The sequence below is a fragment of the Mytilus edulis genome, unplaced genomic scaffold (genome assembly GCF_963676685.1).
Source record: "Mytilus edulis unplaced genomic scaffold, xbMytEdul2.2 SCAFFOLD_898, whole genome shotgun sequence".
Lineage (NCBI taxonomy): Eukaryota > Metazoa > Mollusca > Bivalvia > Mytilida > Mytilidae > Mytilus > Mytilus edulis.
This window is the reverse complement of record NW_027268327.1, coordinates 1-17,898: the sequence shown is the minus strand read 5'-3', so window position 1 is coordinate 17,898 and position 17,898 is coordinate 1. Positions and strand designations below refer to the sequence as shown.

Genomic DNA, 17,898 nt, shown 5'->3' with positions numbered 1-17,898 from the left:
TATATATGTTTCATTCCAGGTGTAAAACTCAGAAATTTGTTAAAAAATAACTTACAGAGTCCAAATTATAATATTAAAAAATAAATTGGCCGTACTTTTTTATTTAGTCTAATTGTTGAAGATTGAAAAATGAGCTATAGATGTTGTTTCACTTTGGGTTTCCTTGTCCTTAGGTTGCTTTCTCCTTTACACACACTTACATGCATGGCATTTATTAATATGAATAGGAATGACACACTTATATGTAGATCTATTCGATAAACTTTTTATCAAATTGAAAATAAACTTTGAAACAGACTAATATGCATAATACCTATTTCGGGTTGAAAAAATCTATATGGAAAGTATGAATTAATGTTTGAACCTTACAAAACATGTACATGTATGAGTGTAAACAATTAATTAAAAAAAAGAAGATGTGGCATGAGAGCCTATGAGACAACTCTTCACAAGAGATCAAAATGACATAATTTAACAACTATATATATTTATATATATATTTCACCGTTACAGCATACGACCTTCATCAATGAACAAAGGCTTAGCCCAGACTGCATAGTCGATCAGCTATCAAATTCCCCGAAATGACAATGTAAAACAATTCAAACGACAAAAAAGGCCTTATCTATGTCTATTAATTTATTATTTATTGATAGTGGACATCGATTAACGACAACTACAATCAATCGGGCGTAGTTTTGGCCATTCATGATCTTGACTGTCACATTGGACGTAGATTACTCGGAGTATCAAAATATTGGACGTCGATTTGAGAATCAGTGTGACGTCAAATATTTGGACGTCGATTTGAGAAACGGACCTCAATTTGAGTCGGAACGGACGTCGATCTGAGTCTAATAACATTAACGGTACCAATTTTCCTGCACTAGATGAGCATTTCGACAATATGTCTCTTCAGTGATGCTCGTGGCCAAAATATTTATTCCTTAATTTATAATAATTTCTAACATTTTGTCGCAGCAAATTTTAATAACACAAAAAATCCGAATTTTCATTCCAGTACCGAAGTACTAAAATATTATATAACGGTTAACATGTGACAAATATAATATGATCTAATATCAGTGGACAAACTATAATTATGACCTTTTTCACAAAGCTTAAGGATTTAATCCACCAAGATAAAATCCAAGTTAAATTATTTTATATTTTGTTTATCATAACAGAGACATATAAATACATATATAGTATAGATTATTTCCTAATCAATCCGACTATAAATCAAGTTTTATTTGTGTGTAGTTCTATCTTATGTTACTTAATAAATGGTTATTAGATAGACCCGAACCGGAAGTATAGGTTGTTGCCAAGAAACTTATGCAGCCGACAAGCACCTGCATTGAATTTTATCTTAATTTACAGCAAGCAATGCCAAACATTGACATAGTTTACGCAAGGCACACATTGATTCTCGGTTAAAAGAAAGTTGACAGTCCTTTGATTTTACGCAACAACCGTACAAGCACTTCAATGTGTATCATTGTCTGCACATAATTTCTGAAGCCTGAAGGTAGTTTTCTTCTACTATTGATAGATAGATAGATAATTTATAAATCTTAAATAAGTCTTTACTAGAGGCAGATATTATTCTCCATATAATTTTATCAGTGGATTTAAAAAAGAAACTTTTATGAAGGACAAATTGACAAATAGTAATACTGAAATTGATGAATTTTGAAAAAGGATGAAAAATGAAAAATTTTGTCTTGCATTTTTTTTTAGCTGTAATCTCTGTCCTGCATTTTTATTTTTCACTCTGTTCGGTCCTGCTTTTTTTTTTTTTTAGTTTATTCTGACTTTTTTTTACCTAAATTGTCGTCCTGACTTTTTTTATTTGCAAGTGTCTCATCCTGACTTTTTTTTTTACTCAAAATTCCTGTCCTGCCTATTTTTTTTTAATTTCATCTTTGCCCCCCCCCCCCCCCCCCCCCCCTAAAAATCAAATGGTAGCTCCCTAAGTCATCAAATATATTGATATATGAGGCCCCTCATGGGGGGGTCCTAGTAATCACATAATCACCATTTTTTTGCCAATATAATCACATCCAAGTTTCCCCTTGGAACATGTACTAAATGGCCTATCTCTATTGTTTATTATATCTTTAGTTTTGATACAATTGAGGTTTGAAAAATTCGTACAAAAATGGCTACAGAAGGGTACATAAACCTTAATGCAAGATTCCACTTGAGAAGTCTAAAATGATTAAACATGGTTATTATTTGTGATATGATGTCTAGCTGTATAGTTGTGGAGACAAGGCCTAAATTAAAATATTGTTTGTTTGCCATTCTCCTACCCAGAATTTTTTGTGTGGGTAGGTAGGTAGGTAAATTATTTTTTTTTTTTCTGGAAAAAGATGTTGGATGTTTATATAATAGTATTAATGTACTAGTAGGGAGCCTCGTACATCTTTTATCTCTGCATATGCATGCATTTATGTGTCACTTGCTACATGTATAACCTTCACCTCTTATATATTCTTTTATATGTGTATATCTGCTCTTTTTTTCTCTTTATTATGTTCTGCTAGATATATTCACTGCTATTATATATGCACCTTATAATCCTTAATCACCCTCTTTAGTGTACTTTCTGGCTTAGTAATACAACTGCATGGTGTATTGAATGCATATGGATCATTAACCAGTCACTCTTAGCACCAGAGAAACTGGGGGTTCCCAGTTAGTTTAATTGCACATTAAATATTGAATAACTTTATATGAACATTGTAGAAAAACATGAACACACACGTCTTCTTTTACTAGACTTGCTATTGAATGGACTGATAGAATACATACGTGTATTCAAAAATATAAGGTGTCAGACAATTTATTTTTTGCAATCTTCACGAGAACTAGTATTTGTTTATAGCCAAAAATTGCTTTCTTGCCAACATACTATGGGAAGGGAAATGTGAATTAAGCGACTAGATGCACAGGGCCTGGTATTAACATACAACGTTTTCTTGGACCGATCCCTAAGTATGTATCTTTTTTAAAATATACATCACTCAGTGTTCCAGCTAGGCCGTTTTCAGAGGGCACGGCGCCGCCCTTTCCCGAGTGCCGCCCTGTGCCCTTTTTACAGTTTCCAGGGCGCCCTGCCTTTTTTGAAGATCCATTGTATATTATTTTGTTCGTATTGATATGATCCGCTAATTACTAAATTTTACCTGGCGAAAAGTTTATGACTTTGTTTACAACCCCAAGCTAATCAACGGTTACAACTGGTGTCATAATCTGTTGTTATAGGTGATCTGTTTATCGGATGGGTCATTAATGATCATCAACATTAATTCATTCAAATAGAATCAGTCTTTGAAGAAATGTGCATACGACAACTGAGCACAATTTGCAATGTTTACCGTAGTTTCATGGAGAAAACGTAATGCCAGAAAGTTGAAAACCACAAACAACTCATGGAAGACATTGTTTTACTTGTTCTCCGTGAAATAAATTGCAAATTCAGACGTATTTGTCATTAACTGCCCTCATTTTTTATACAAAAATAACAAAATCGGCCGCCATGTTGTTGATCATATTTACATATCTTCTACGCACTGTTTATAATCCTCCAAAGAAGGAGCACACCTGAATAAAGAAAGATAACTCAATCTGATTTTTTCCTAGCATTGAGTAACCAACTTAACATATTCTAAAATATGTGTACATACTTCTTAGGTATTTTGAGTTATGGGAAAAGTTAAAGAGGGTCTTAGTAGCAGTGTTGGTAGGGTCCTGGGTGCCTTGGTCATCTTTTTCTGTTTTCTTTATTTTTAATACAAATTTTCACTGTTGCTAACTGGCATGTCAGTTAACTGCTAGTAGTCTGTTGTTATTTATGTATTATTGTCATTTTATTTATTTTCTTTTGTTACATCTTTTGACATCAGACTCGGACTTCTCTTGAACTGAATTTTAATGTGCGTATTGTTATTCTTTTACTTTTCTACATTGGCTAGAGGTATAGGGGGAGGGTTGAGATCTCATAAACATGTTTAACCCCGCCGCAATTTTGCGCCTGTCCCAAGTCAGGAGCCTCTGGCCTTGGTTAGTCTTGTATGATTTTAAATTTTAGTTTCTTGTGTATAATTCGGAGTTTAGTATGACGTCCATTATCACTGTACTATTATGCATATTTTAGGGGCCAGCTGAAGGACACCTACGGGTGCGGGAATTCTCGCTACATTGAAGACCCATTGGTTGCCTTCGGCTGTTGTTTGCTCTATGGTCGGGTGGTTGTCGCTTTGACATATTCACCATTTCCTTTCTCAATTTTACTATATATCCTAACATTGTGCATTTACTTAGCACAGCTGTTTTGTGCTGTATTGCCATTAAGCACATGTACAGCAGAGGTAGAAAGGTGAAACTGGTAAAGTTTATCAGACCATAGAAACAGAATGAAGCAGGACACCTTTCAAACATGCTGCATATAAAGCTTAACTGTGCCAAGCAATGATTTAAAAACTTGTGTGACAAGCTGCTTGACAATTTACAGCCTAAAAAGTAGAATAGATAGAGTTCTATATGGGCTAATGATGTAGTTCTTGTATAACCAGTGATTTCAACGAATAAACACAATGTTTGATTAATATCTTTATTAAAACATGCCCTTTTCATAATATCATATCACGCGTTAAATGCCCTTTTTCAGGTTTGGCACCCTGCCCTTTTGAAATCCTAGCTGGAACACTGTACATACTTGGGCCTCGGCCAAACAATACATTGTATGTTACTGGCCCCTGTGTCACTATAAAATGCAATAGAAAGTGGAAGCCTTGGCATATAAAGTGACTCAACTTAGGGAGACTGCAGTCTGGTTTATAGAAACAATGAAGCTGGACAGTTCCCCTTATCCGAAAGGAACATACTCCATTGTGAAAAAATATATTAAATTTTAATACTTGTAAATCTCAAACACTCTGGATTTTTTTTCTGTGGCTGCTTGGTGCTTCTATTCATCAACCTGTCAAATGCACTAGGGCCTGCAATTGAAGAACGATCTGACTCTTGGACACAAGATGGAGATGTAATAGATTCAGTTACATCAACGATAAATTTAACATATTTTAAGTTTTTGTCAAATTCCTAGGCAGTCCCTACAAAATCGTCAGGGTTGGCTTCAAATGTTACTGTTCTTGTATTTGAATGAAGTTTGAGAATCAAATGTCCCGTTTCTATGGCGGTATCAACTTCTTCACTAATTTCTGTGGTTCCTATCACATAGTCAATGACGTCCTCCATGTCTGTTCTACTAATGATTTGATTATTTTGTTTTTTATAATTGTTTTTGTGTAAATGCCATTTCTTTCCTCTCCACACTCGTCACTGGCACATAATGCAATTTCCATGCCTCAACCTCCGTGTCGTGGGATTCTATTTGTAAATTAATATTAAACTTGTATACCTTTGAAACATTTCAATGTACTATCGGAAATCAAAACCGCATGTAACCCCATTCGTCTCAACTCGGCCGATTCCGTACCCTCATCTAATAGATAGAAGGAGAGTAGCGGATTCTACCGAGGATTGCCGAATGATGTAACCCGGAAATCAGCACTCGATTCTAAACCGCAACCGGCAAAGTTACGGAATAAAAGAAAAAGTTTTCAAAAACGGCAATAAAATTATTTGGGTTGCGGCGATTTTTTTTTTAGGCCCAATATGTCAATTAATGTTATTTCCTTTAGAACAAAGTTTCTTTTAATTAATACAATAGTTAAGCTTTCTTGTTATGCAATGCATAGACCTAATCTTTGCATATATTCTTTCTATAGCAGATAGATAGATATATAGATAGTTTATTAATGTCTCACCATCTAAATGAGATATAGGTATGCAGGAATTGGTGCTGCAGTTGATTAGAAATTTGTACAGGTCTGTTTTTGACATGATTATAACTTATCTGGTAGAAAGTAATTGGTGATCTTCCTTGTATTTTTTTCTTAAAGTTCTTTCTTTTCTACTTTATTTAGTTTTTTTTCCCTCCAAATATAGTCCTCAGAAAGATCTGGATTCTTACACTCCTTAAGCTTAAAAGTATGCTTGATGAACATCAAATTTATATAGTATTTGGTATTACAAGGATAAATTTTTACTTCATTAGTTTCCAATATGATTTTTAAGTCTTTGTTTTTGTTTTTTTTGCAGAAAACTTTTTTTGCAGAGGATGAAGTACCAAGTTTGATTGGTGATAAAGTTAAAATGGATGAAACTTTATCATATGACCAAGAAGATGCTCTAGTTAGAGGACAGATTCCTTTATATGAGTTTAAAGTAGGCATTTTAATCATTGATTTTGTAATCAGAATTCACATGTCAGTTATTTTATACATGTAAAAAGAACTAGTTTTTGTTGTTGCAGTCAATCTTTAGGTAGTTACCCCCTCTAAAGTTCTATACCCTTCGTACCATAAATGTTTTAATAGAACTTTCCTTAATTGATTATGGTAATGTTAGCACTTAAAAGATTTTTATACATGTTTAAAAAATGGTTACCCAACAATTTTGCTCTCTTTCCTATACAGTTTAGAGGAATTAGTACAATTTCACAAACTTGTTTTGCAGATAACTATGTTTCTTCATACATTTATTGTGGAAATAATGAATATTAAGGACATTTTATACATGATAAGTTATATTTTGATATTTTTGACAGGAAGTGTTAAAGGCTCAAGATGAGAGTAAAATAACGACTATAGACTTCTCAAGGAATGGTTATTGTAATGATGCTGTACTCAAACTCATTGCAACAGAAAAAAAAGGTAAAATAACGACTATAGACTTCTCAAGGAATGGCTATTGCAATGATGCTGTACTCAAACTCATTGCAACAGAAAAAAAGGTAAAATAACGACTATAGACTTCTCAAGGAATGGTTATTGTAATGATGCTGTACTCAAACTCATTGCAACAGAAAAAAAGGTAAAATAACGACTATAGACTTCTCGACAAGGAATGGTTATTGTAATGATGCTGTACTCAAACTCATTGCAACAAAAAAAAAGGTAAAATAAAGACTATAGACTTCTCAAGGAATGGCTATTGCATTGATGCTGTCCTCAAACTCATTGCAACAGAAAAAAAGGTAAAATAACGACTATAGACTTCTCAAGGAATGGTTATTGTAATGATGCTGTACTCAAACTCATTGCAACAGAAAAAAGATAAAATAACGACTATAGACTTCTCAAGGAATGGCTATTGCATTGATGCTGTACTCAAACTCATTGCAACAGAAAAAAAGGTAAAATAACGACTATAGACTTCTCAAGGAATGGTTATTGTAATGATGCTGTACTCAAACTCATTGCAACTGAAAAAAAGGTAAAATAACGACTATAGACTTCTCAAGGAATGGTTATTGTAATGATGCTGTACTCAAACTCATTGCAACAGAAAAAAAGGTAAAATAACGACTATAGACTTCTCAAGGAATGGTTATTGTAATGATGCTGTACTCAAACTCATTGCAACAGAAAAAAAGGTAAAATAACGACTATAGACTTCTCAAGGAATGGTTATTGTAATGATGCTGTACTCAAACTCATTGCAACAGAAAAAAAGGTAAAATAACGACTATAGACTTCTCAAGGAATGGTTATTGTAATGATGCTGTACTCAAACTCATTGCAACTGAAAAAAAGGTAAAATAACGACTATAGACTTCTCAAGGAATGGTTATTGTAATGATGCTGTACTCAAACTCATTGCAACAGAAAAAAAGGTAGAATAACGACTATAGACTTCTCAAGGAATGGCTATTGCATTGATGCTGTACTCAACTCATTGCAACAGAAAAAAAGGTAAAATAACGACTATAGACTTCTCAAGGAATGGTTATTGTAATGATGCTGTACTCAAACTCATTGCAACAGAAAAAAAGGTAAAATAACGACTATAGACTTCTCAAGGAATGGTTATTGTAATGATGCTGTACTCAAACTCATTGCAACAGAAAAAAAGGTAAAATAACGACTATAGACTTCTCAAGGAATGGTTATTGTAATGATGCTGTACTCAAACTCATTGCAACAGAAAAAAAGGTAAAATAACGACTATAGACTTCTCAAGGAATGGCTATTGCAATGATGCTGTACTCAAACTCATTGCAACAGAAAAAAAGGTAAAATAACGACTATAGACTTCTCAAGGAATGGTTATTGTAATGATGCTGTACTCAAACTCATTGCAACAGAAAAAAAGGTAAAATAACGACTATAGACTTCTCAAGGAATGGCTATTGCATTGATGCTGTACTCAAACTCATTGCAACAGAAAAAAAGGTAAAATAACGACTATAGACTTCTCAAGGAATGGTTATTGTAATGATGCTGTACTCAAACTCATTGCAACAGAAAAAAGGTAAAATAACGACTATAGACTTCTCAAGGAATGGTTATTGTAATGATGCTGTACTCAAACTCATTGCAACAGAAAAAAAGGTAAAATAACGACTATAGACTTCTCAAGGAATGGTTATTGTTATGATGCTGTACTCAAACTCATTGCAACAGAAAAAAAGGTAAAATAACGACTATAGACTTCTCAAGGAATGGCTATTGCAATGATGCTGTACTCAAACTCATTGCAACAGAAAAAAAGGTAAAATAACGACTATAGACTTCTCAAGGAATGGTTATTGTAATGATGCTGTACTCAAACTCATTGCAACAGAAAAAAAGGTAAAATAACGACTATAGACTTCTCAAGGAATGGCTATTGCAATGATGCTGTACTCAAACTCATTGCAACAGAAAAAAAGGTAAAATAACGACTATAGACTTCTCAAGGAATGGTTATTGTAATGATGCTGTACTCAAACTCATTGCAACAGAAAAAAAGGTAAAATAACGACTATAGACTTCTCAAGGAATGGTTATTGTAATGATGCTGTACTCAAACTCATTGCAACTGAAAAAAAGGTAAAATAACGACTATAGACTTCTCAAGGAATGGTTATTGTAATGATGCTGTACTCAAACTCATTGCAACAGAAAAAAAGGTAGAATAACGACTATAGACTTCTCAAGGAATGGCTATTGCATTGATGCTGTACTCAAACTCATTGCAACAGAAAAAAAGGTAAAATAACGACTATAGACTTCTCAAGGAATGGTTATTGTAATGATGCTGTACTCAAACTCATTGCAACAGAAAAAAAGGTAAAATAACGACTATAGACTTCTCAAGGAATGGTTATTGTAATGATGCTGTACTCAAACTCATTGCAACAGAAAAAAAGGTAAAATAACGACTATAGACTTCTCAAGGAATGGTTATTGTAATGATGCTGTACTCAAACTCATTGCAACAGAAAAAAAGGTAAAATAACGACTATAGACTTCTCAAGGAATGGCTATTGCAATGATGCTGTACTCAAACTCATTGCAACAGAAAAAAAGGTAAAATAACGACTATAGACTTCTCAAGGAATGGTTATTGTAATGATGCTGTACTCAAACTCATTGCAGCAGAAAAAAAGGTAAAATTAAAAACCAATTGTTCAGAGAACAATTGAAGGTCTTTCCACCAGTTAATATCTATTTTGATATTAAAATATTAAAAATCAGTCTAAAATGTCAGTTCATATGGCTTTATGAGGTATAGATATGAATTTAAAACAAAGGTCAAAATCTAGAACGTCAAATTAACCTATGACCTTGACCTCAATTTCAAGGTAACAAACTGAAGATCTCAAATCAAAAGACCCTAGGTCTCTAATATGTATGGTTAATAAGCTATATCACTTTACACATAATTTTAGATATGATAGGGGCAAAAACTCCCATTCATTGTCTAGGCACCCTTTCAAGTAAAATTATTAAGTTACGACATGTCGCAACTTACAATTTAGTCAAAATAATTTGTTGATATCTTATACGGTTTCTGGAAATGAGTGGAAATAAGCCTAATTCAAAAATTAGAATATGACCTTGACATTTGACTTTGACCTAATTTTCATTTTTTTGGACCAAGGACCTCAAATCAAAAGATCTTACGTCTCTATCACTTATGGTGTTCCAGTTTGAAATACATCTCAAAATTTCAAATACAAAAGGGAGAAAAAACTCTCATATGGAGCGTTCATATTGCTTCGGTCGAAATTGGACAAATCATGCGAAGGATATAACGAGCAATTTTATAAAAGAAATTTGTCATAATCTTTTACGATTGCGAAGGAGTTGTGGACACAAGAAAACAGTGTTTGGGGAGATAACTCCTACAAAGAAAAGTATTCGGTTACGCAGGGGTAAATTTCAAAAGCGCATAAACTGTTCGATATCATATACCAAATATCTAAGCGACATATTGCGAAACAAATATTTATCGCAAGAACAAAATTAGGCGGAAGAAAAAAAAAAATAATCAGAAGAAAAACAATAGGTCTTTCCACAGAAAAGTGGAAAGACCTTATAACGACTAATAGACTTCTATTTGCTCTCATGCTAAACTTTGTGTATCTTAAATATCACTTTGCATCTGTGGGGGCATCAATTATGTCTCCCAGATGCACACAAATCTCAAATAAAGTACTACATTGACTTTGTTATACTATAGTTACTTCAGAGTGGGAGTGAAGGGGCATCACTTTGTATAGTTTTTTTTTTTTATTTACAAGATGTCTGCAGTCATTTTCTTGGTGTTTCTGTGTGAAAAAATCTGGAAAGTTTTTATGGCCTTTATTATTAATCTAAAATTAAAATTAAAAGTTATTTTATTTGTTTCGAGTTGATAGAACATTATAACCTAGGAAGTACCACTTTTTGCTTTGTAGAAACCATATGTGAACTTGAAGACTGTGAATTTAGTGGTTGTATCCTTGTGACAAATGCTGGCATCAAATGGCTAACAGATATAGTCGCTGGAGTAAAAACTTTGACAGAGGTAAGCTATCAGCAGTGCAAGGGTCTGGAAACGGTCATATTTGCCAGTCTTGTCCTAAACTGAAAGTATTTTGTCCTAAACGTGTAATTGGGATTTAGGTCAAACTTTTTTTTCAACAAGAATAATTTCGGTCATTTAGATGAGATCGAGTTTAAAAATTGCCATTTTGATTTGTTTTGTTATCAATTTAATTAAACTGCCACTCCAGTAAAGTGTTATAATCCTGAGGGCCATCCTAATAACTATATTAATGCCTCAGAGAAGTATTGGCTAATGATCACTTATCTCTTTACCTGTGTTTTCAATTCACACCTAGCTATTAATCACAAACTCCGAACTAATATTATAAAGAAATTCAAATTCCATACCAACTGTCTTCAATATTTGAATACTTTTCAGCTAAGACAATTGTCAATTATGATTTAAAATGATTTTGTAACTAACACGCATGCTATGTTAACTATGTAATACGCATGCTTGAAATTCTCTTTTGCAGATTAGACACTAAATCGTAAATTTAAAATGATTTGATGCTAAATAAAGCAAGTGCAACTATTTTCATTAATATTCTTACACTATTAAAGGTAAAATGTTAAAAAGCCGATGATTTCCTGTGAATTTGATAAACAAAACTAATTCGGGGAAATGAGTCCGCAATTGTTCATTTTAGTATTGTCTCATTACATCCGGTTTGAATTTCGACTTCAGAATCGAAAAAACGTAAGTGATGACTGAGAAAACTATCATTTTGAGTCATTAAAATCATTTATTTTTAAACTGTTGCCTTCCGTTAATTGCTCTTGATTGATTTTAGGAAAGTGGTAGGATAAATCATGAAGTAAATGCGATGCAACAGTGTAACAAGTTCGTTGAAACTACGAGTAAGAGCATACTCATGCAGTAATGAGATTTTGACAATCTTTTTTTGAAAGGAGCACCAACTTTTAAGTTATATGAAAATGACCGAAATTAGGAGAAAAAAATTTCCAGATCCTTGATCAGCACCATAACTAATATTTATAGTATGATACAGTTATTTTAAAGTTTTGTTTGTTGTGTATTTTATAAATATTCTATAAATAAATTTGTTTTCCTTGACCAGTATGTAAAATGAAACATCCTAACGCTTTGAAAAAATTGTTCATCAATACTACAGAGTTAATTGTCTGTTTGAAAATAACAGAGTAACTTCTATGCCTTCAATATGCATCATTTGCCTGTTGCAGTGTTGTAAAACTGTTTTATTGACCTGGATAGTTTCCATTGAGTTAAGTAGTAAAATGCCCTTTCTGACTTATTTTGTTTGACCTATGGCCATGCTGAGGTTGTGCAGAGTTCTGGCTTAGGATTTTTGAAGGCAAGTCCAGGGACTCATCATTTTTAGCCGTGATGAGTCCAATGTTCAGCAAGAAGAAAATATTTTATTGCAATATAATGTAATATTTTAGTCTCCATTTCCTAACAAAGCAATGAAATGAGATTACATTCAGATAACTTTTAAATTTTTGCTATAAAATGATGATATTTGTGTTTAACCGTCTTCAGTTTGTACAAAATATTTCAATTAGATGCATCTGTGGACTCACAATTTTATAAAATGGTGAGCCAAGACAGATTTTGATGAGTCAAGGACTCGCCTTAGTGAGAACTCTGGTAGTGTGTGAAAAAATATAACAATTTGAACTTAATATGGCTTTTTTTTCATGAATAACTAATATCAAATGTTTAATCTACTAAAATCTCCAACCATATATTATTGCCAGTCATATTTCACTTGTTATTTCTATGCACTGAACAAAAAGACAACATGGCAGGCTATGCAAATAAAAATACCATATGACAGGCTATGCAAATAAAAAAGACCACATAGCATGCTATGAAAATAATAAGACCTCATGACAGGATATGCAAATAAAAAGACCACATGATAGGCTATACAAATAAAAGACCATATGATAGGCTATACAAATAAAAAGACCATGTGATAGGCAATGCAAATAAAAAGACCAGATGACAGGATATGCAAATAAAAAGACCACATAACAGCTATGCAAATAAAAAGACCATGTGATAGGCTATGCAAATAAAAGGACCATGTGACAGGCTATGCAAATAAAAAGACCATGTGATAGGCAATGCAAATAAAAAGACCAGATGACAGGATTTGCAAATAAAAAGACCACATGACAGGCTATGCAAATAAAAAGACCACAAGATAGGCTATGCAAATAAAAAGACCATGTGGTAGGCTATGCAAATAAAAGGACCATGTGACAGGCTATGCAAATAAAAAGACCATGTGATAGGCAATGGAAATAAAAAGACCAGATGACAGGATATGCAAATAAAAAGACCACATGACAGGCTATGCAAATAAAAAAAAAAAACCACAAGATAGGCTATGCAAATAAAAAGACCATGGGATAGGCTATGCAAATAAAAGGACCATGTGACAGGCTATGCAAATAAAAAGAATAACTTGACAGGCTATTCAAATCGGGTATAGTTGAATATAACATTAGAAAATAGATAATAGTTTTGTGTAATGCTGTCTTGATTGAGCTATAGGAGTTTGTTATTTGCTGTAAAATTCTTGAAATATATTTTGTCTAAGTGCAGTTTAAATGAAGACTTTGTCATTCACATGTCTGTTTGATTTAAATAATTTAGGGTTGTCTGTGCACACTTACTGAAGAACAAAAAAGGAAACTATTTTCAATTTTTAGTCTTTAAGTTTATAAATTGTGTTACAGATAAGATTGGACGGATGTACCAACTTGTCCGATGATGAACTATCATTGCTGTTGAAGAACATAGGAGCCCAATGTGAAGTTTATATGAGGGGAACTTCTGTCACTTATATGGCTTCACCAGAGGGCAGGAGAGTTACTGTTACAGGCTGTCCTATAATCAGTGCAGTAAAAAAAACAGGTATGAAAACAAAAACAAAATAGATAATTTAAACATTTTAAAATGTCCATGGGGGTTTTATGTACAAATGACTCATAGTCCTACAAAACCTTTAAATGGGCCTTCAAATTTATGTTAATATTTTTTGTTTGCATCTACATACTTTTACAACTTATACCCATGGTAAAATTGATTGTTTTGTTTTAAATTGTAGACAAAATTTCTCTTTCAAAATTTCTATTTAGGAGCCTCCATGGGGAAAATCCGCCGCAAATAGTGACAGTTGAAAGGTATGAAGAAATTGTGTTCTAAATTAAAAGGTTTTCAAAATCTATTTTATCATAAGATGCATTGACTTTGAATATTAACTGCATTCATTTTAACTGAAATGATTCTCGCTAAAATTTAAGTAATTCTGTTTAAAACCTTTGTAAACTATCCTGACTGGTAACAATGGACTGATCTATGAACCCATGCTTGTGAGTAACTATCCTGACTGGTCACAATGGACTGATCTATGAACCCATGCTTGTGAGTAACTATCCTGACTGGTTACAATGGACTGATCTATGAACCCATGCTTGTGAGTAACTATCCCGACTGGTTACAATGGACTGATCTATGAACCCATGCTTGTGAGTAACTATCCCGACTGGTTACAATGGACTGATCTATGAACCCATGCTTGTGAGTAACTATCTCGACTGGTTACAATGGACTGATCTATGAACCCATGCTTGTGAGTAACTATCCCGACTGGTTACAATGGACTGATCTATGAACCCATGCTTGTGAGTAACTATCCCGACTGGTTACAATGGACTGATCTATGAACCCATGCTTGTGAGTAACTATCCCGACTGGTTACAATGGACTGATCTATGAACCCATGCTTGTGAGTATATCATCAGCAATATTGAAACTTTTAAAACCTATTGATTCATTTTGTAATATGCTTGTTTATGACTAAGATAATTGGAAATTTCAGATAAAAAGTTAAAGAAAGTTAAAAGATATGGTAGGTCATTGTGTTACAGTGTTTGTGTTTGAATTCTGGTTCTTAAAATTTGGTTTTATGTAAAACCATTAGTGTTCAGAATGTTATAACATTTAACAAGAGTTAAACTCAGATTTTTTTTACTTAACCAAGAAGACAGACATGGATTGATTTTTAGCTAACTTTTCTAAATCTTGGCTATCGTTTTCCTCTGTTGTTATCGTTTGTATGGTGTAAACTATTTCAAACATCTGAAACTACTGACCCAATTCCAACTAAAGTTAAGATGAATCATCTCTAGGGTATCTATGACCAAAATTGTCAATTGACCCCTTGAACATGTTGAGGAAATACTGTCATTTAATGACAATTTCCCCAAATTGTTTATCATGTTTCAGAGCTTTAAAAAATTTCTCTTCTGAAACTTAATATGATAGTTGACTGACATATATGTTAAGTGAATCAATATGTTTTACCTGTATCTAGAAACGTTTTAATTCTACATTTCAGAGGAGTTAAAAGTTGGACATGCTATTGTCATACCTCATGAAAGTGTGGAACACAGTTTTGTTGAGTTTGTCAAGACAAAGAAACCTGTTAAACGACTCCCATTCCACCATGAAACAGACGTAGAGGTCAACGATTGGTTGATGTCATTTACAGAAATGTCACTTGAACATGTAAGTAGATTAACAATCAGAGAATGTCATTTGAACATGTAAGTAGGTTAACAATCAGAGAATGTCATTTGAACATGTAAGTAGGTTAACAATCAGAGAATGTCATTTGAACTTGTAATTAGGTTAACGATCAGAGAATGTCATTTGAACATGTAAGTAGGTTAACAATCAGAGAATGTCATTTGAACTTGTAATTAGGTTAACGATCAGAGAATGTCATTTGAACTTGTAATTAGGTTAACAATCAGAGAATGTCATTTGAACATGTTAGTAGGTTAACAATCAGAGAATGTCATTTGAACATGTAAGTAGGTTAACGATCAGAGAATGTCATTTGAACATGTAAGTAGGTTAACGATCAGAGAATGTCATTTGAACTTGTAAGTAGGTTAACGATCAGAGAATGTCATTTGAACATGTAAGTAGGTTAACGATCAGAGAATGTCATTTGAACTTGTAAGTAGGTTAACGATCAGAGAATGTCATTTGAACATGTAAGTAGGTTAACGATCAGAGAATGTCATTTGAACATGTAAGTAGGGTAACGATCAGAGAATGTCATTTGAACATGTAAGTAGGGTAACGATCAGAGAATGTCATTTGAACATGTAAGAAGGTTAACGATCAGAGAATGTCATTTGAACTTGTAAGAAGGTTAACGATCAGAGAATGTCATTTGAACATGTAAGTAGGTTAACGATCAGAGAATGTCATTTGAACATGTAAGTAGGTTAACGATCAGAGAATGTCATTTGAACATGTAAGTAGGGTAACGATCAGAGAATGTCATTTGAACATGTAAGTAGGTTAACGATCAGAGAATGTCATTTGAACTTGTAAGTAGGTTAACGATCAGAGAATGTCATTTGAACATGTAAGTAGGTTAACGATCAGAGAATGTCATTTGAACTTGTAAGTAGGTTAACGATCAGAGAATGTCATTTGAACATGTAAGTAGGTTAACGATCAGAGAATGTCATTTGAACATGTAAGTTGGTTAATGATCAGAGAATGTCATTTGAAGGTAACAACTGAATGATGTCATTGGCAGGAATGTCACTTGAACATGCAGTGGTTTGTTAGCCCAAAATAGAAGGGCGCTGCACCCTGGGTGCCCTCAGTCATGTTCTACTGCCCTGACGCCCTTTTGAAAAAAAACTTGTGTCGTTTTGGTAATGTTTGTAAAATTGCCTTTTGTATAATCCAATTCTAATCAGAAAGTTAAAATACATTTATGACACCTGCTGATTGCCCCGAGGTTAATCATGTCAGTATAATCAATTACAGTGTATTAATCTTCAAAGGTGTTAATAACTAGATAATTAAGACAATGTACTTTGTTGTCGCAAGGATTTGTATAGTAACAAGCAGACAGTTGTTAATTAATGTCTATTTTTGCTCATATTGAAATAATTTGCGTATTTTAAACGTGTTGGAAATTAATTTTGGGAGTTACTTCACCTGTTTTAGCTTATTACAAAAAAATGCTTCGAAAATATCTTCTATCATTTTAAAAAGGAATGAAGTACAAATTGTATACAGACCTATATAAGAGTGATATCTTAAGTATCAAAACTTTCTTTTTACATACAGAAAAAAATAGATACACACAGAAACGTAGACAATTTTTTGTTTGAACAGTACCTTTCCTATCCGAAAAAAAGTGCCCTGCCCTTCACTGGCACCCTAACCCTTTCAATTTCTAGCTGGAGCACTGAACATGTAAGTAGGTTAACAATCAGAGAATGTCATTTGAACTTGTAATTAGGTTAATGATCAGATGATGTCATTGACAGAAATGGTAATATTGGCACCCTTTGAAGTATCTGTCTGCTTTAAATATCTTGAGTACTGCTTGTAATTCAGTGGTAATAATATATACAGTTGTTATGTCATGTCTAGAAGGTATGGCTATAACATATTGGGTATATTTTGTAGACCCTAAGTTCATGTTCACAAATCTATATAGAAAACTGTTTTTGTTAAGGTATCCAACATAGTGACATTAGCACCTTTTGTTAAGATATCCAACATAGTGACATTAGCACCTTTTGTTAAGATATCCAACATAGTGACATAAGCACCTTTTGTTAAGGTATCCAACATAGTGACATAAGCACCTTTTGTTAAGGTATCCAACATAGTGACATAAGCACCTTTTGTTAAGGTATCCAACATAGTGACATTAGCACCTTTTGTTAAGATATCCAACATAGTGACATTAGCACCTTTTGTTAAGATATCCAACATAGTGACATAAGCACCTTTTGTTAAGGTATCCAACATAGTGACATAAGCACCTTTTGTTAAGGTATCCAACATAGTGACATTAGCACCTTTTGTTAAGGTATCCAACATAGTGACATTAGCACCTTTTGTTAAGGTATCCAACATAGTGAC

General features: G+C 33.2%; 1 protein-coding gene across 1 annotated transcript; it reads left to right on the top strand.

The window, feature by feature from the left end:
- The first annotated feature begins 8,339 nt into the window (after positions 1–8,339).
- On the top strand, positions 8,340–15,555 carry LOC139507319 (uncharacterized). The gene is made up of 4 exons (XM_071295703.1): positions 8,340–8,388; positions 10,802–10,911; positions 13,665–13,842; positions 15,329–15,555. Exons 1-4 carry the CDS (start codon positions 8,340–8,342, stop codon positions 15,538–15,540), a joined length of 549 nt encoding a protein of 182 aa, XP_071151804.1. The 3' UTR covers positions 15,541–15,555.
- Positions 15,556–17,898: the final 2,343 nt, after the last annotated feature.

What these genes read in the sequence shown, in the direction of transcription:
- LOC139507319 (XM_071295703.1), top strand. Translation starts at nt 8,340, where the DNA reads ATGGTTATTGTAATGATGCTGTACTCAAACTCATTGCAACAGAAAAAA. An exon ending in CTCATTGCAACAGAAAAAAG is followed by an intron (nt 8,389 to 10,801) that starts GTAAAATAACGA and finishes TTTGCTTTGTAG; the next exon opens with AAACCATATGTGAACTTGAA. An exon ending in CAGTGCAGTAAAAAAAACAG is followed by an intron (nt 13,843 to 15,328) that starts GTATGAAAACAA and finishes TCTACATTTCAG; the next exon opens with AGGAGTTAAAAGTTGGACAT.